This window comes from Lethenteron reissneri, chromosome 20 (genome assembly GCF_015708825.2).
Source record: "Lethenteron reissneri isolate LAM-NWPU_2019-01 chromosome 20, ASM1570882v1, whole genome shotgun sequence".
Taxonomy (NCBI): Eukaryota; Metazoa; Chordata; class Hyperoartia; order Petromyzontiformes; family Petromyzontidae; genus Lethenteron; species Lethenteron reissneri.
This window is the reverse complement of record NC_083798.1, coordinates 13,532,615-13,551,831: the sequence shown is the minus strand read 5'-3', so window position 1 is coordinate 13,551,831 and position 19,217 is coordinate 13,532,615. Positions and strand designations below refer to the sequence as shown.

At 42.0% G+C, this 19,217-nt stretch overlaps 1 protein-coding gene across 1 annotated transcript in view; it reads left to right on the top strand.

Moving 5' to 3' along the window:
* The window catches only part of LOC133344805 (collagen alpha-1(XVIII) chain-like), a 41,481-nt gene that overhangs the window by 17,073 nt on the left and 5,191 nt on the right, over nucleotides 1–19,217 (top strand). The window contains 25 exon segments of the mRNA XM_061555006.1: nucleotides 88–150; nucleotides 272–316; nucleotides 2,214–2,339; nucleotides 3,010–3,057; nucleotides 5,140–5,193; nucleotides 5,458–5,493; nucleotides 6,338–6,409; nucleotides 6,550–6,585; nucleotides 8,267–8,353; nucleotides 8,920–8,976; nucleotides 9,257–9,292; nucleotides 9,494–9,556; nucleotides 9,899–9,988; nucleotides 10,422–10,457; nucleotides 10,575–10,628; nucleotides 11,072–11,134; nucleotides 11,750–11,815; nucleotides 12,425–12,461; nucleotides 13,137–13,226; nucleotides 14,457–14,509; nucleotides 14,814–14,933; nucleotides 17,183–17,336; nucleotides 17,728–17,801; nucleotides 18,193–18,321; nucleotides 19,026–19,067. Coding sequence (XP_061410990.1) covers nucleotides 88–150; nucleotides 272–316; nucleotides 2,214–2,339; nucleotides 3,010–3,057; nucleotides 5,140–5,193; nucleotides 5,458–5,493; nucleotides 6,338–6,409; nucleotides 6,550–6,585; nucleotides 8,267–8,353; nucleotides 8,920–8,976; nucleotides 9,257–9,292; nucleotides 9,494–9,556; nucleotides 9,899–9,988; nucleotides 10,422–10,457; nucleotides 10,575–10,628; nucleotides 11,072–11,134; nucleotides 11,750–11,815; nucleotides 12,425–12,461; nucleotides 13,137–13,226; nucleotides 14,457–14,509; nucleotides 14,814–14,933; nucleotides 17,183–17,336; nucleotides 17,728–17,801; nucleotides 18,193–18,321; nucleotides 19,026–19,067 — 1,731 coding nt within the window.

Genomic DNA, 19,217 nt, shown 5'->3' with positions numbered 1-19,217 from the left:
CAACTGTCTGTCGTTTTTTTTGAGCCTCAAAGGTGGCAACTCCAGAGACTGCGTGCACATTCATGTTCTGTATTGGATCGTTCTCAGGGACCTGTGGGCCCTGCTGGGAAGAATGGACTTCCGGGTCAACAAGGGGTCAAAGGAGACAAGGCAAGTTTTCATCTTTGTGTGGTTACAGCGGTGTGCACGGTTAATAATACCCATGACAATGATGATGTTAAATGGATGATGTTGAGATATTTCTGCTTTTGTATTTCCCTCTTCATAACAGGGAAATAGCGGAGAGGCAGGAAAGGCTGGGCCAGTTGGGCCAAAGGTATGAAATTCATGCATCATGACTAATTTCAAAATTAACATGTTAATGATCTCCTTGGGGTCAAATCGAGGCAGCCACTTGTGATTAAATTGAGTTTCTCAAGTGTGGTGAGTTGATGATCTCTGCCCGGTCACCAATTACTGCACAAAATCTATCACTTTAAATTTGATTTTGTACTTGAGTTGCTTTGAGAACGTTCTATATTTTTTATATCGGTGATACATCAAGAATTGCTGTCATTAGCAGAGCCACTGTGAAAGTGCTGCCTCCTATTGTGAGGATCAGAGATCACTTGAAGGGATCTCAGATGTAGCTCTGTGATATACACTTACTTGGGCTGTTCTCGAGCACAAGTGGTTGCATTGTTCTGCCAGAGATCCGAATGGAATCTTTATTTCATGACATGATGCCAAAAACACACTTGGGATAACACTATGGGAAAAGACTACAATAAAGTTATTGATGTCTTTCAATGTTGAATCTTTTATTGCTTATTTTTGTGAAGCATGCGGAGTATATAAAGGGCAAAAATTGTCTGGCACATGATTCTTATTATAAGAACGTCCATGTTGCCTTCAGTTAGCTGTATGGTGGATATACTCAAAGCAGATATTTAGCATACACTAACGTTTATTATATCTGAGCTTGTTGGCACATGTTCGTAATCCAGCACTTTGGAGGGAAGGGTTGATGGATCACGTAAAATGTGGTAGCCTTCTGGACCACGAGGTGGCCAAAATATGAAAATATGTCAGTCCAGCTCGTGGGTTTATTAACCCATCTGTGCGGACCAATGTGTTTCCCCTCCCCCCACCCCCACCCCCATCTGTTTGGCTTTTCTTTGAATACTATAGTTTCCTCCCAAATGCAAAACACTCATTAAGTATATTACCCAGACATCCAAATGCAGGGCCTAATTGGAACTCAATTAGGCTATATGTGTAATTAAACAATGTAGACAAGATAATTGTTTTTTTACCCTTCTATCTGGCAACAAAACTGACACCTTTTTACAAGGAGTCATGTTTGCATAGACCGCAATACCTGCAGTCATAATACAAACAAAAGACAGATGATGCCTTTTGGCGTCATCTGGTCCAACCCATGTGAGACTAGGCTCTAAGGAAAGCTGTCTCGGGTGTGGACCAATCAACTTCAAGGACAGTGCACATTATCAGAGTTATGTCTTTTGTTTGTATTATGACTGCAGGTATTGCGGTCTATGCAAACATGACTCCTTGTAAAAAGGTGTCAGTTTTGTTGCCAGATAGAAGGGTAAAAAACCAATTATCATATTTTTACTGGCAAATGAGGTTCCCATAATGTAGACAAGAGTTAAAATGAAAACAAAGCAACATCTTTAATAAAGCAATTGGAAACATGAAATGCATTTGAGAGGTATCCGGGTGACCCAGATGGCAGCACTAAACTGGCACTCCTGAGAACCTGGATTTTAATTCTAGCAGACGTAGTAAGTTTATGACCTCAGCCTGGTCACTGACTGAATGAAATCCTTAAAAATGTTTGTATTTTTTTCACTTTATCAAGATTGCATTCCAGCTTTAGCTATTCCAAAGATTTTTTGTGGGCATGTAACAGAAAAAATATTGTGCATTTAAATTTGTGCCCCTAGCTTGGATAGAGGCTCTTAACTAACTTCAGAAGTAGTTCTGTGACATCATCTTCCAGGGTTGATCTCTGATACAGGGTGATGGATGGTAAGCTGCAGCGTTCCAAGTGGAAATACATTTTATTGTCACGAAGGCACAGATAGCACGATACAACATAAATAATGAATAAAACATTGTTTTGAAAAGGCTTAATTTTGTATCACATAGTCTGTGTTACCACCACTTGCCATCACTGTAATCTCATGTGTTATCCCTCTCTTGTGCAGGGTGATGCTGGATCGCCAGGGTTGATGGGACCTCAGGGGGCCCGTGGGCCACTGGGGTTGCCTGGCCCAATTGGACCTCCGGGTCCACCAGGGCCTCCCGCACATACCAGAGTGAGCTTATTTGAGGTGAGCCTCGGAGTGTGTGTAAGGTCTTTGCTCTGTATGTACTTTCCGATTAAGAAACACACGGAGCGGATGCATTTAAAGATCAGAAAGTCAGTTTGTAGTAAAACTATTCACCTCATTCGGTTGGCTTCCTTCACGTTTGCCTTGCTCATTTGCCACACAGAAGTAGCTGACAATGCTAATTTTGAACATTTGAAAGAGTTCCTTAATATACGTATTTTTGTTAATAAATATCTCTGAATTGTCTTGTCATACTATGGAATCAATTTAGAATGAATAATGTCCCTGTGCACTTAAATAGTCTTACATTTATATTGCAGATATTAATTACGTTATTCACATCAGAATGCATTTCATCAACATCAGCCAGAATAACTCCACAGCTGGATGAAGGCCTCCCCAAGCCGTCACCATCACTCATGGTCCTTGCGATGTAACGATTGACCTAGCACCTGGAAAACCAGTTAATTTCATCACTACATCTTCGTGGCGAACGTTCCCCCATGTTGGCTGCCCGCCCCGTTGTTATTTTCGACAACTGGCCACACAATCCCCTCTAGCAACATGACCGACCCAAGCCCACGTATTTTATTTTCACAGTAAATATTATTTTGCTTGCCTAATGCATTGTATTTATCAAGCGTGACTCGTGTTTGTGTGTGGTTCCTAGGAGGAGGAAGGCTCTGGCGTTGGATCCAAATCCCGTGCAGGGGCTGCTGTGAGGGCCACACCCATGATCGCACGATAACTCCTGGCATAGGCATCACCATTACTGTACCACAAGTTCAGCCCAATATCCTGACAGAAACAAAGAGTCATGTCCACCTGCATGGAAACAAAAATCATATCACTAATTATACAGTACATGTGGATGTATAGGGTCTTAGTACAACCGCATCTCCAGACGATGCACAAAAATAGGGGAGATATTTATTTTATAGCAGTTTGTTTACAGGCACAGGCACAAAGGAAGTTCTTTGGTTTGGACTTGAACACTGGCAGGGAGTCAACAGCACGGACTGGGGGAGGGCATTGCAGACTATGGGGGCAGCACAGAAGTAATGATCGTCTTTCTACTGGGTGAAAGTTGACAGGGCACTTTGACAGAAAGCATGATTTGCTGAAGCAGAGAGCCTGTGGATAGGAAGAGAGTGAGATGAGAGGAGAAAGGTAGGTACGAGTCCCAAAGAGGATTTTAAAGTTGTGAGCACAATCTTGAAATTGCTCCATGATGGGATTGGGAGCCATTGGAAAAATTTGAAGTATTGCGGTGATGCGGTCCCCTCTTTATAGGTGCAGATGAGAAGTTTAGTAGCAGCAGCATTCTGTCTTAAATAACGGGACGTAGCTCAGGAAAAAAGGTGCTTTTAAATTATGTGGTTGCACTTATAAAAAAGAAAGTACCAATGGTTATTGTTGGATAAAATGTGGTTATTGTTATAAAATGCCTACTGGTTAATCGATGTGGAAGCATCACTCCAGCGCACTTCACTGCACTCTTGGACAGAAACAAACTTTCCTTGCTTTAGCTCATCAAAACTTTGCCTTTCAATCAGAGTGATGTAATTTTAGGCAGTCCGTCTGGCCCAGGAAGAGACACTCTCAGCATTGATCTGCGGACGAGTGTTGCGTTATCACGGCCATTGTAAAGCAGACCTGAGATATGCAGGGCCATTCCAATGTTTTAGTGGACCTCCTAAAACACTCCATGGGCTCAGACATTCCCACTTCATTCCCCCAACCACCTTTCTTCTCTCAATGGCCAGAAGGCAGCGATTTTAAATGAAAATAAATAACGTTTTCGAAATGTATCACTGGCGTGTGATATGTAACACTTGCAAAAAAAAAGATGGTTTTCTATATTATTTTAAATATAAATGTTTGTATATATTTTGCCGAAAAAAATATTTATATATAATCTGATTTTGAACTATGCAAGGGACGTCATTTATTAACTCCTCGTGCCATTTCCACTTTGACGCCATGATGTTCCCGACTGCATCCAAGGGCAGTCCGGCTAAAACCTGCATGCCCCTTGGGAAAGTGAGCCGCCAAGCTCGGTTTGTTCCCCAGGCAGCCGCGGCTCGCCAGGTTTGAAAACCAGACCAAGTCACTTCCCTGTGGTGTCAGGAACATGGCATGGGAGTGCGGTGGCATATAAGGAGTTAACAAAGGAATGAATAGAAAGCCAAATATGCTGACCTTGACTTGACGTAATGCAATGTTGATCTTTACTTATGACATTTATAAGCTGAGTTTCGGTGATGGTCACTCAATGACTTTCTGTCAACCTCGCTTTATAAAGAGGCTCATCACAGATCTTTATACATGAGTCAAACATTGAGGCTGTAAAAAACATTACACCTGAACTATTCCATCATCTCTGGAATTGACATTCTATAGTCCAATTGTGTTTATCGTTATCAATGCACTTCTAAATATTGCTCAGCTATCTTCTTGGTTCTTTCGGTAAAGTCACGTAGAAGGGAAGTAATAAAATAATAAAAATAAAACATAATAAAATAATTCTCACGACGTTTCGGCCACAACGCAAGCAGCCGTCCTCAGGTGAAGAACATGTCTGTCGATAAGACAGAGTCTAAATGACACGTCTTAGGCTTGGAGTGTCTATTTAAGCTGTGAGGGAGGAGGAAGAGAGCCTTGACAAAAGAATTTGCATTTGAAGAGGAATTCTTTGACTTTACCGAAAGAACCAAGAAGATGAATTCCTGCAGTCACGAAAGCTTTAAATCGAAAAATTGCTCAGCTAATTCAGTACCGTGACTAACTTTTTTCACAGGGAGAACCAGGGCTACCTGGTCCAGTGGGACCATCAGGACTTCCAGGTCTCAGAGTAAGTCTGTCAAATGACATTTGTGTGGCTCAGAAAACTGTACCTCTTGATGTTTCATGCATCATGCCACTGCTGCTTATAATTTGATTCATGACTCTACAATGAACTTATTTGGCATCTGCATGAAAACCCACTTTTTAGATTCAAACATGAAACATTTGGGAACATTTAAAAACACCATTTGCTCTGCAATCTACGCAGTGCGAGTAATGCTTCATCACGTCCTGCCACATTGTAAGCATGAACGTGCCGTCTGCCTGCCAGGGTGAAAAGGGAGAGAAGGGGGACCAAGGCCCTCGGGTGAGTACCATGGGTAAACATTCAAAGTGCAGCATGGGAGCAACCCATAACCCTGATGCTATCACATATTTACAACTTATATGGGATATTTTTTGCCACTTTTACCACTATGTGTGGTTAATGCAGAATTGATGCCTCGCCATAGGTGTCTTTTTTGGCGTTTAACAATCTTAATACCAGTATTATTTCCAGAAAGGAATTTTCTTCTTATTTCAATAATTTATTAAATTTTCATCGAGGCAGTTTGCACAGATATCTCGCTCGGGCATGCAATTGAACTCGCAGACTCCTACGGATGAGGTCATTGTTTAGATAAACAGCTAAACGTGAGCATCACCACTGTTTTACAAGTTGTTGGGCCCTTGTGACGGCTTCAATGTGTCTGCACTATAGAAGTTGTCATTATTATTAAATTACTCTGATGGATGTTTCTGGGGAGTGGGACCTGAGGCTGGGGGATGATGTGACGCCACAGATTTTAAGTTGGAATACATCTTTGTCTTCTGTGTGAAGGCGCTATAGCCCAGGGGATAGGACAGAAGGAAGCTGAGTTAAACATTTGAACAACAGGGGTTAAAGTCCCTGCCTAAGATTCAGATGTAGCCATCTGCTACAGCGTTTCTCCACTGCAGTGACACAATTTTATACTTTTTAACGCATGCTATGACAATTTTTTTAGTAAAACATGCGTGTTTAGCTTTTATGGAGAGTTTATTGTTTGCCCCCTCCCCCCTACACCCTCCGTGTGTTAAGTTCAGGGGCAATAACCCCCCCTCACCCCTCCCCCAATGGCGCTGCTCATGCGTGTGAATACGTATGAGCATTTAAGACAATCTTCCAACAGGGAGTCCCCGGGTTGGCGGGACCAATAGGGCCTGCTGGAGAGGAAGGCAATCCTGGGCTTCCTGGTCCCCAGGTAAGGGTGAGAGACATCTCGCAGAGGCCTCATTGTACTCTTTACATCGCTCGAGCAGGAATAAAACAATAACAACACTCAATATCAGCAATATTAAATGTACACGTTGCTGAATATAATTATGTGTATTTTTTTTGCAGGGCCCTATCGGTGAAAAGGGCAACCAAGGGGAACAGGTAACAAAGAAGCCACGCTTTGGATTATCACTATCACTAATTCTGGCATTTCTAAAATATCCTTGTTGTGGTGTACCACTCAACATAATGAAAACACATGAGCAAAATGGCAAAGGGAAATTCACCATGAGCATGTAATGGTAGTGATTCGATTTGCGCTAGGAGTTATGCTTTAATTTCTCGAGAAATAAGTGCTGATACAGCAGCACGGGGCTTAAGCGGGTTACAAGAATGAGGGCGACTGCACTCAGCATCTTTGCTCTCACGGCGAACCTGCGCTGCAACAACTGCACCCACAGTGACACATGACGAGTTCTCTGATGTGTTTTCGGGTGGTACTGTGCGCTGTTTGAATTGGGAAGCTCGCTCTCTGCCTGGATTAATAAGGGAGATGTCTGTTGATTGATCGTGGTAGAAGGTGAGTTTCTCAGTGCAGTTACTCAAGGAGCTCCCGGAAAGCGGAGAAAAATGTCAGGCATTTTACTGAGCAACACCAAGGTGCCTTCCAAAATACATCAGAGATATACGTCACAACCAATGCAGTAGAATGACGTGGCTGTTTATGCTACACAGGTTGGCATGGCATACACTGACGTTAATTTTAAATGTGCTTGGTACGGATTTTCAATAAGGTGGATGTTAACTGCTTGCTCGGGAGTATCAGCTATTAGGCCTACATTGATTCACACCCTTGTCATTTGACAATTTGTCATGATTTGGGGTTTTCATTCGGTATTGCGGTGCGTTGTAGAACTGGCCAACTCTGTCACAGAAATAAGGATGCACAGGTCAATGTGGTTTGGCCACGTGCACCATATAAATTGTGACCGGCTGCGTAGAATGTACATGAAGTGGGTATCTAGAGGCCTTAGATCTTATGTGGAGTGGCTGTCTAGATCGCACCTAGAGTTGGTGCCATCTGGAAAGAACATGCATCGAGGGAAAATCATGAACGGCTTGGAATCAAATGACCAAACATCTTTGGAAGTTACGTGTACCACAGGAAGAGGCGAGATCGATGATGACTGGCCAGGAGAAATTGTAACATTTCTGTTCAACACAATTGACCAACAAGGCTGACTGTGACTGGCTGTAATTTATCGCCTCCAGTAGCTGCAAGGGTCATGTGAATACAGTAAATGAAATGCAACATCATTGGAACCTCATTTGCCAGTAAAAAATATGATAATTGGTTTTTTACCCTTTTATCTGGCAACAAAACTGACACCTTTTTTTACGAGGAGTCATGTTTGCATAGACCACTACCTGCAGTCATAATGCAAAAAAAAGTGCGCCTTTTGGCATCATCTGGTCCAACACCATGTGAGACTAGGCTCTAAGGAAAGCTGTCTCGGGTGTGGACCAATCACTTCAAGGACAGTGCATACATTATCAGAGTAATGTTTTTTGCTTGCATTATGACTGCAGGTATTGTGGTCTATGCAAACATGACTCCTCGTAAAAAGGTGTCAGTTTTGTTGCCAGATAAAAGGGTAAAAAACTAATTATCGAAATGCAACATGTTTACGAATCAAAAATCATCTGTTCTCGCACCCAAGACTCGATGCGTGTATCACAAGCGTGAGAGCTTATTTTATTTCATGAATTAACACGTTGTTATGCACCCATCGGGCTATGGTGAAATTCCCTGTGCTGTGCCATCATCCTCGTGTCACTCCAGGGTGAAACAGGTCGTGATGGTGAGAGTATCATGGGGCCACGAGGTCTTCCTGGCCTCCCTGGGCCTCCAGGCCCAGCCCTACTCGAGGTACAACTGGAGAAAAGTGCCCATGATGTGTGCAGACTGAAAAAGTGTAGAAGTAGTTTTTTGTATTTATTCCGTTCTTTTATTTTTAATTCATTGACGTCTGGCCGCGGTAAGAAAGCAGATGTTTTATTACTCCAATCTCAAATGCATGTAATGAAAAACGAGAGCAGATTGCGGAAAAACGGACAACTGCCAGAGGGCAAGGGCTTAAGTGCAGGCAGCCACCACTTCCGCACAACTTTGTACAGAATTAAATATTTACGCGTCTTAAAGGTAGCTTTATTTCACCACAACAAAACTTAAACGGAATCATTGATTGATGCTTTTTTACCTCACGGATAACAGATACGTAACTAGAAACCCTATTGGCATGTAAACACAGTTACATTTATCTAAATTTGGGCTACGTTCAGGGTCACGCAGTCCTCATGGCACCTTATGGCACCTGGGCCTTGAGAATTCCCTGCTGCTGAGACTTTATTTTGTGAACGGTGTTGAATACCTGCTGATTATACATTCCAGAATTTTGTGAAAGGAATGAGGCTGTGAGTGTCATTTCGTTGCAGGGGCTGAATGACTTTGAGGGTCTTCTGGGAAATCTGAGAGGCCCATCAGGCCTGCCGGTACGTTACAATACATAGCTTACACGTATGTGTTTGTGCAGATCCTGCAAAAAGTTGTTAAAATTAAGAAATTAGCATTTTATTAAACCGCATCATCGCAATGCAAGCCTCATGGTTGTGGAAACGTTTTGTTGAGTAGAACTGGGTTCATGAGATATTTTGTAGAATGTGCAAGATATCTCAGTATTTGATTAAGTTAGAGTAAAGTCTGCTCACGTGTTGTGATACATTAGATTCATTGGTGATTACTCACATTAAATGTCACCGATTTAATTTTTAGGGACCAGAGGGCCTGCCTGGACAAGCTGGTTTTCCTGTGAGTATTAATGATCAAAGACCAAAATTTGATCAAGTTTGAGATTATTTTGATATGACCTTGACCGTAATTATTCTGCTTAAGTTATTGTTATACATATTTATATATATATAAATAAACACATTTCATTGCATAGATTGCTTAAGTATTTTTCACTGAAAAACTGTCAATCATTTGGTGGCTCACATGTTTTGTCTGTAGGGCCCTAGGGGACCCAAGGGAGAGTCTGGGCTGGACGGCTCAGCAGGTGCCATCGGCATGAAGGTGAGAGGGCTTCAGCAACGTATAATGATAACTCAGTGGTGGACTGAATTGCGTTACTGTATTACCATCAATATTCTCATTTGCATTAGTCTCAACAACAACAATGTTTCTAAATTATTTGTAATCATTATTTACAATATCCGTTCACGTGAGAATTATTTAAATTTCTGAAGTGAATGTTTGTGAGCTTGAAGTAAACTACCATTAAAATATGTAAATACTTAAATGTAATAATCAGAGCGATAATGTGTTTTGTATATCAATGGTTTCCTCAGTTTTTCCTCTTCCCGTCTTTATTTATCTCTGCTTCATCTCTCTCTCTCTTTCCTCGTGAATGTTCAGGGTGAAAAAGGAGATCCTGGTGGTTTGATCGGCCCAGATGGGTCTCTGCTTCCTGAAATGGCCGGCCTTCCTGGACACAGAGGGGAGAAGGTGTGCATCTGTGCTCGACTACACGGCTTGCAGTTCTCCACTTTAAAGATTCAACTTAGATGTTTTGAAATAGCACGTATTGCGATTCACTTTGACTGAAAACACGTTTTTGTTCTGATACTGCAATGGTAAGTGGTGGCAAAGCACAAACAACATCAATAAGACTGCCCAAAACTATATTAGGTGACATTGGGGCAGTGGTCATTCTTCATAAGTGGAAATATTGTATCATAAACCCAATTTGGACTTCAGTTCATAACTCGTTAATTATTTTTTTTATTGGGTGTGGCCATGCAATTTTCTATTGTATACGTCATCACGTACTCAATTTGAATATTCATTAATTGTTGACAAAAGAAGGAATCATAATCGTGCTTTACAATTAATCTTAATTTCTTCCCTTTTTTGTTTGTTTTGTTTTGTTTCCATCAAGGGTGACCCTGGCCCTGTGGGCCCAGAAGGCTTGCTGGTAAATCCGGAAATTGACCTTTGCACCACACCTCACTGCACCGACGCACATCATGTCTGGGATGTTGCATTGCAGTTTTGATGACTGAGTTTTCCTTTTTGTTGTCGCATTTTTCAGGGTCCTGTTGGCCCCAACGGCACGAAGGGAGAGATAGGCTTACCTGGCCGGCCGGTAAGGCTACTGATTACCTGTTTTGAGGGTGGACCATATATGGGCTTTAAATTAATGTTGTCTTAGCTGTTGCCTTCCCAAGAATTTGATGGAAATGGACGTGAGGTTGGTGTGGTAGTGACCTCGATGTTTATTTTCTGGACTGCATTGAACTATATATAAAGATTATCTTTATGCTGTAGGCAATATTCAATGCTTTATGGACCTTTTATTCTGAATAAATCCCGATCGATAAGGTAAATAACGAGATGATAATAAGGCAGAGACACCCATCAATCTATTTGGTTTTGCTTAAAGATGCATAAACTTCATAAATGACGTTTGACTTTTTTGCCAAGACAATGTGTGCACATGGATAGCATCCATTCAGGAGAGGTTAAATTGCACGTAGATTGGTATTCACAGGAGTGCATGTTTAACAAAAAACTGTCTTGTTGTACCAGGGCCGACCCGGGATGAATGGCTACAAGGGTGAAAAGGGTGAACCAGCAGACTTTGGGTTTGGGGTGAGTTTCATTGTTTTGTGTCGAAACAATATTTATTTATTCTTCAAAAAAATACACTGACCTCAATCGAATTAGCCCAGGTTGGCCGTGACCTCAGTCTAATGGGCCAGCTGCAAGAGATCCATTCTCTGCAGTGCAGTAGGGTTTTAAAACACGTCTCTTATGTTTTTGGGAGAAAAAAATACATGTTAAGTAAAAATAAAAACACAGTTTTCTTCATCTGAAAAGAAGGGGTAATTTGGTGGAAACCAAAGGAGAGAAATTGGTCAATGAGTTAAGATCCTCATCCTCTCCAGAACAGAGAAAATAACACCAATGATAAAAATACCTTAATTATTTGTGTTGGATCGCTGACATGGCAACATTTAAATTGTTTTTACTGTAAGAATACATTATGACAACAGACTATTTCAATGGGAATTATGGTAGATGAATTGCTTTATATCATTAAATATCAATCACATATGTATACCATTGCATTATAGCATTAATCTCCACGCTCGCTTTTGTATTATGGTGTCATTGACCTTATGCGCCCACCACACGCCTGTGTCTTTATTCCCCATGATTGCCAATGCAATGTGACGTGCGATTGTTAACTTTCAAATGTTTCAGTCTGGCCCAGGCCCCGCCGGCCCCCCGGGTCCTCCCGGCCCTCCTGGCTCTCCTGGCATCACCGTGGTGAGTCTGCAACAGATCTTCTTGGTTCTTTCGGTAAAGTCACGTAGAAGGGAAGTAATAAAATAATAAAAATAAAACATAATAAAACAATTCTCACGACGTTTCGGCCACAACGCAAGCAGCCGTGAGGACGGCTGCAGCAGCCGTGAGGACGGCTGCTTGCGTTGTGGCCGAAACGTCGTGAGAATTGTTTTATTATGTTTTATTTTTATTATTTTATTACTTCCCTTCTACGTGACTTTACCGAAAGAACCAAGAAGATGAATCCCTGCAGTCACGAAAGCTTTAAATCGAAATCTGCAACAGATGTTGAATGCGATTCTGTCCCCAACCCGCCAAGACCCTAAAATTACAATCCTCAAGCTTTTCCGTTTACGAAAGGCAACACTGTGTAAGTGCTGTCACGCCCAAGAGACAAGATCATTCGTCTTTAGTGAGCGGTATTAATGAAAAGTCTATTTTAAGGAAAAGTAATCGCACATTAAGATGTCATTGTGATACCATAAAACAGGCATCAAAGTAGCAAAATTAGATGGCCGATGAGCGTGGATTTGTAAAATGTGGCTCAGTGTCTCGGCGTTGATTTATTTGCGCTGACTCTCATTACAGGTGGAACGTGGGCTGTCTGCATCACCACAACAGCACGGTAATATTATGTTTTTCTTATTGCGATGAAGCTGTGTAAAATAAACATTTTTTTATTTTATGTTTCTTGAAATCAGACTGTATATAAGTTGTGCAACGCTGTGTATTTAATGAACGTTTATACACAAACACATACGGCAGCAAAACTTTTTGAGAAGTATTTATATATGTGTGTGTGTATATAGCGACACAACAAGCCAATAGGACTGGGATACTAAACTATTTTATATATCACTGCATACAGATGATGACTTCTAAATATTTCCAACATAGTGAAATGTTTTAACATCCAAAAAGATGTCGATCACCTCTTATATGCATATAATTCTGTATGTATGTGTGTGCATGTGGGGAGTAGTAGTGCAACGGTTAGGGCGTTGTGCTATGAACCCGGCGACCCGAGTTTTAATCCTGCTCACGTCCACCACCAGTGACGATGATCTGAATCGGTTCTGGGCCTCCCCTAGGTCGACTCAGCCTAAAATGAGTACCGAGTGCGATGAGTAAACATCGTCAATGAGGAGACAAAGGAGGCCGGGCGTGGTGCTGGCTACTCACCCCCTCGTGTGCCCTGCCGGTCTTCATAGGTGCTGCTTGCTTAAAGCACTTGCTGAAACAGTCTGTCAAGGCTACATGGGGATTATGTCTTTGTTTATGTATGATATATGTGTGATAGGTCCCAGGGGGGATAGAGGCTTTCCAGGTTTGCCAGGAACCCCAGGGACCAAGGGAGAGAAGGGAACAGCTGGATTACCTGGTCCACCAGGTGAGTCCTCCAAAAAGCTATGATACTCAATGTTCCTTCTGCCTGGCTGTGTTTGAGATTGTGGTTATCAAGTGTTGTTGTTCTTGTTGTTTTTAACTATACCTACAGTACTCTGATTTGTGGAATTCTACATGTCAGTCATGCCCTGCAATATATCCAATTGGCTGACTAAATAAGGGTGCTATGGTGGCGAGATGTTAACTACCTCGCCTGGTATACAGGAGGTCGGTTGTGGGTTCATCTTGATCTCGACTGATGCCTGTAGTTTTTCCCACGGTCGTGTGGATTTTTCTCCTGGTCCTCCAGTTTTTTTCCTTCCACATTTAGAATCAACGTGTTTGGCTGCTATAAATTTCCACACGAAACGCCACTTTGTTAAGTTACCATTCGTGGCCAGGTCACTTTTGAAAAAAGAGCTAAATAGCTCAGTGGACCTTAACTGGTAAAATAAACAAATATAATTTTATTTTCTCATTATCTTTTCTTTTTCTTATCCGTTTCTTCTGCTTCCACATTCTATTACTCCTCCTCTGCCTCTTCTTGCTGGGAGCTTCTTCAGGAACTGAAAATTCCTGAAGAAGTCACCTGCATTGTGCTGAATAACACGCGATACAGCTTGAAAACTAATTTAAGTGCTTAACATTACAGCCATGGAAACCTATGTGGTAGCCTATCTCAGTTTTGTGCCACATGTGAAATTTATTTCAGTTTAAAGAAGATGGAACTCAAACTCGTCTTGGACACAGATAGTTTGTGTGTGTATCCACAACATAATTGTTGTCTTAGCACGGTTGGCTACGTACGGCGCAAAAGAAGTTCAACATAGATACATAAGACCTATTTTTTTGTTTTGCATTTCCTTTTGCAAATGGTGCCCTGTTGATTCATTACATGCAAGAAATATGTAAAATGACCAGCAGATGATAACACAAACCAATTTCATATCTTTAATTGCTCCACAAGCAAGTATGAACAAACTGACAGGTTTGCAAAATCAATTCCATTTGCTAAAAAAGTTAATGTTTTAATTCCCATTTAGCGTATGCATCAGACATGGTCTCGCTGTCCCCAAATTATTGCCCCCCGCACCTGCAGATACAAATGTTATATTCTTGTTTATTTTATCTCGATCGAGCCATTGTGGTCATTATTGACTTACTCTTCATATGGTGTTAATGATTTATTTGAAAAGAGTAATAATAGATTAACCTCTCAATCTTTTCTTCACAGGCCCACCATCGAATTCCAACTTCGTAGATGTATTTGGGAATTATGCTTCAAGGGTAAGGCTGTGTATATTTGTGTCCTTCCTGATCAAACCATTGTGAAGTGGAGTAAAAAAAACAAAAGATTGAAAATACAGCTAATCAATATTGTACAACTCATTTGAATGTGATGAATTGAAGAGAGAGCATTATAAATGGAACCTTTTGAATTTTAAATAATTTTAGTAAATATCAAAAGCATTTAGAAGCATACAACCACTTATTAATATATATGGTTTCTGTATTTTCTCAAGAAACTATATTGATGTACCCGTTGGTCTGACAAATCCTGCAATGTGGTCATGAATGTATATCCCATCAGGGCACCAAGGGTGACATTGGGCCTAAGGGAGAGAAAGGAGAGCCTGGTGGAGGTGGCTTCGGATTGTCGCCACCAGGACCCGTGGGACCGCCCGGCCTGCCTGGGAGATCCGGCCCTCCGGTACGGATGTGGCCTCGTGACTTGCAAGTCTCACTCAGTCATCTGCCATCAAAAAACCTAAACCTTTCACGAGACGGTTCTCTATGCAATGCAGAATACACTACCACCACTCGTAGCTGTTTATGCTGGGGCAAGTGCGTTCATTATCGGTAACTACAGTATTAAGTATTTATGCTATTATTGTCAAGGAATATTTTTTAAATAGGGGTTTTACATGTTTACGTCACATATTATGTTTTTAGTTAATTTGGCATACAGTGCAGTACTTATTTCACTTGTGATGTGTCTATTTTAGGGTGCCATGTACCTAACCCCATTATTTAGGTATGGCTGAAGTACTGAACATCGCGGTTTTGGCTTTCGTGGGACTTTCCAAGAGCGTAACCCCCGCGATATTCAAGGGTCTCCTCTATTACACACTTAGCACACTTTTACAATTCAAACCAACTCCGCTGTGAACAATAAATACTTCCAATTAACATTCACCTTAGTAGCAGAAACTAAAGTCAGCAACCGTGACCAAATACATCAATATCAGCCGGGTCTGCATTGTGAAAGAACCCAGTGGAAATTGTTTTTGACTCTGTGCTCGTAGCGCAGGGCATTTTATTACATGCGGTTGTGAACAACTCGTGCAGTTGTAAAGTCAGGCTTGCGTGGCTGTAAAGGCAACGTGCAGTCATAAAGCTGCGATGTTGTGCAGTAAGTTAGTGGACAGATGCCCACTTTTCCTCATTGGTTCGTAAAACACCTATTCTGTAAATGCAGCCTTGAGGGCAAAAAAATTGACGTGCGGTGTTCTGTGGGAATAAAGAATTAAACTGTTAACAGTTTGTTAAAGTTTGTAAATCAGCCAGTGGCTTCTGGGTCAGTATCAGCATAATCACAAGTGAGGCAATGTCGAGAGGCAATGCAGGTGTAGCGGTCATATGGGCATAATGAAAATTGTTTATGTTATATTGAATTGTTTTCATCACCTGCCATGGTGGCAAGATATTAACTCCCTCACCTGGTATGCAGGACGTCGTGGGTTCAATCCTGACCCTGATACTTATATATTTGGAGTTTGCATGTTCTCCCCGTGGTCGGGTGGATTTTTCTCCGGGTCCTCGGGTTTTTCGCTCCACATTAAGAATCAACGTGCTTTTAGAGTATTTGGCTGTTGTACATTTCCACGTGATAAGCCACTTCGTTGAGCTATCATTTGAGTGGATCGTGAGGGTTATTTGACTGCGGTACTTCACGTTGGTCAATGCGGATTAGTGAAGACAAGAAGCGTAAGACCTGGAAAACATTGAAGTACAGTACGACAAATGGATATTCCTACACTGTCCTCAATTGCCCCCATGTAGGCTCGCAAGCCTTATGACCCCTTGTTTGTGCAGTGGTCACCCATCCAAGCACTATGCAGGATTATACCTGCTTAGCTTTCAAGTTGTGATGAGATCAGGTACATAATAAACTCAAAACTATTTTTAATTTTACCAGGTAAAGCCCACTGAGCTATATAGCTATTTTTTCAGATGCGACTTGGCTACTCAGGTGTTGGGAAGGCCCCCGTCTACCATTGGATTGTCAATAGAGCCATGAATGTACGCGAGTCGTAATTCCACCATCTCACAATATCCCTGACTTCAACACCCGGACGCCCGTTGTCCCCCCCCCCCCCCACCTTGTATGGTCAAGTGTTCTCAAGAGTGGCCACGTTTCTGGGTCTCGCCGCTCGACCTAACTATAAAACGCAGCAGGGGGAGCCAGACCACAAACTCTAATACAATTTTGATAGGGGGCCATTGGAAAGAAATATATATAAAAATATCCTGCCAATGCGGATACAAAGAGTGAAGACAATTCTTTGGGATACTAAAAGCATCCTTGTTTTCTTTTTCACTTAGCATTGAAAATAAGGTCAATGCTAAATTTTCATTGTTTTTATTTGTTGAGTTCATATGCTGTTCATATAAATGTATAATTACACTAAACAGTCAACAATAAATGAACAAAAATATTTGTTGCAATGAAAGTATTATTTAAATTCACATTAAGGTAATACAAATCCATCATTACTATGGTGTGTTATTCGCGTTTGTGCTGTATATCTCTGCAGCGTGTTTTTTGTTGTTGGGTTGTACCGTGTGTTCAACATCGCTCTCCACATCTGGGAAACTTCCAGCTGCTCATCATGACGTTGTATAACACTACGTCAGTTCACCAATGCTGGGTGATTACCACTCTTTTTTTCTTTTTAGGGACCCAAAGGAGATGCCATTTCTGGCCCAAGAGGGCACCCTGGACCCCCGGGCCCGCCCGGGCCCTCTGGTTTTGGCTTTGAGGGCCAACCAGGCCCAGCTGGGCCCCCTGGGCAGAAAGGACCGCCGGGGCCTCCTGGAACAACTTTTGTTGGTCAGTGTCCTTGCTCGCGACGAGACCTGGAAGAGGCTGTATTAGGATTCTAAAACACGAGACCAAACTACTTTGTGAATTGCCAGTCAATAAACGATAAAGTAAACATTCACATTTGACATGCACAAAGGCTGTACATGCACAAAAGGAGCTGTTAAAATCTCGCGTGAATTGTGGCAAAGAGGATTTTTTTTTATATATTTCTATGAAAAAAATGTAATGTCCACAAGAGGCATAAGGTTATTTTATTGGGTAAAATGTATATTTTTGAAGTGTACCTTTTATTTTTGCAGTTGACATTCATTCTGAATCAATTTTAAACCAGTTTACAGCATGAACTTGTCATTTTCAGTCATTGCAATTATTTGTTGTTAATTTGTCGTCATTCCAGAACATCACAGATCAGTTGTCGCAGGGCCTCCTGGACCTCCCGGTCCCCCAGGCACAGCCAGCTCTGCTAAAGGGGTACGTGCACAAACATAACTGCTTACATTTGTCTTCTTTTGTTCTTGACTGGTGTAACAAAAACGCATTCGTCTTAAGATAAAGATTTGCTTTTATAGGCGTGCATGAATGCTGCAGAAACTCAAAGCACCTTACACCACGTCTCATCTCAACCCATTCTGATGGCCTGCTGTAGTCTAGCGAAGGGGAGCGCCGCAGAGGGCAGTTGTGCGGCACAAGATTGAGAACAACAGCACCAACTACAAGTGGGCAGCTCGCAAAGTTCCGTCGACTGACCTTGCCTCACTGTGCTCCACAGTGCAGAAACGTTGGGTGGTCCAGTCCGTGTTAATGCACGCTCGTACGGTTTGTGATGCTCGTGTGTTTTCTTTCACGTCTGTTTCTTCTGAAGGCAACCGTTGTGCAAAACTTTGAGGCGATGGTGCGATGGTCACGGGCCGCCCCCGAGGGCTCGTTTGTGTACGTCGTGGAGCGTGGCGAGGCGTACGTGCGCGTGCGCGACGGATGCAGGCAGCTCTACGTGAGTGCAGCAGCCGCCCGGCCCGTCATGCAGCAAAATGCACCGCCAAGCTCACTCCCAACTTTTCTTTCTTTCTTTCTTATGTTGGTTTTTTTGTCTCGTTGCTTTGGAACAAAACAAAATTGGTTTCACAACAAATAAGCAATGCTCTTTGGAGAGGTATGTACCTTTGTGATATGATGCATCTTCTTCTTGAGATCCTCTTCACTCATTTCTGTCCCTGGCTCATCTCCACATTCACTCCACAGCCCTCAATATCCTTAACTCATTACTCGGAACCACCTTTCGCTAGGCCTGCCTCTTGGTCTCTGCCTTGATGCTTCAAAGTTCATCACGACTATTCCAATTTGGTTTTCCTTCTATCTTAAAATATTGTCCTAGCAATCTTAGTTGAATTTCTTTCAGGTTGTCCGAGATGGGTTACCACCCTTGTCTTCTCCGTCATCTCGCCATTTCTGACCTGATGCAGCCTCATGATCCCTGAGATCCATCTCGTCGTCTTCATTGCTGTAGTAGTTGACCTTCCACCACACCTCCGATTAGCAGGATTGACTACGTATGGTGTGAAAGAAGTTCAACATAACAAAATTCAACATACACAGCACACAACAAGCACTCCTTTCTGTATTGTCATATGATGCCTGTAGCTCAATTTGAACATCCTTTTTTTATTGTGTTAATGAATGTCCCTGTATTTATTACAGCTTGGAGAAGTGCTGCCCATTCCCAGAGAAGACGAAGTTGTTGTAAGTTACAGTTGATTTATTTTAACGCGTTGCTACTGTATTGTTTCCATCGAATACACAACACAATCACTCTCTGAAGCACAGTGCGATTACCACAGTTAAAAACATGGTCACAACATTTCATAGTCTTTTGCTACAACTGCTGCTGCT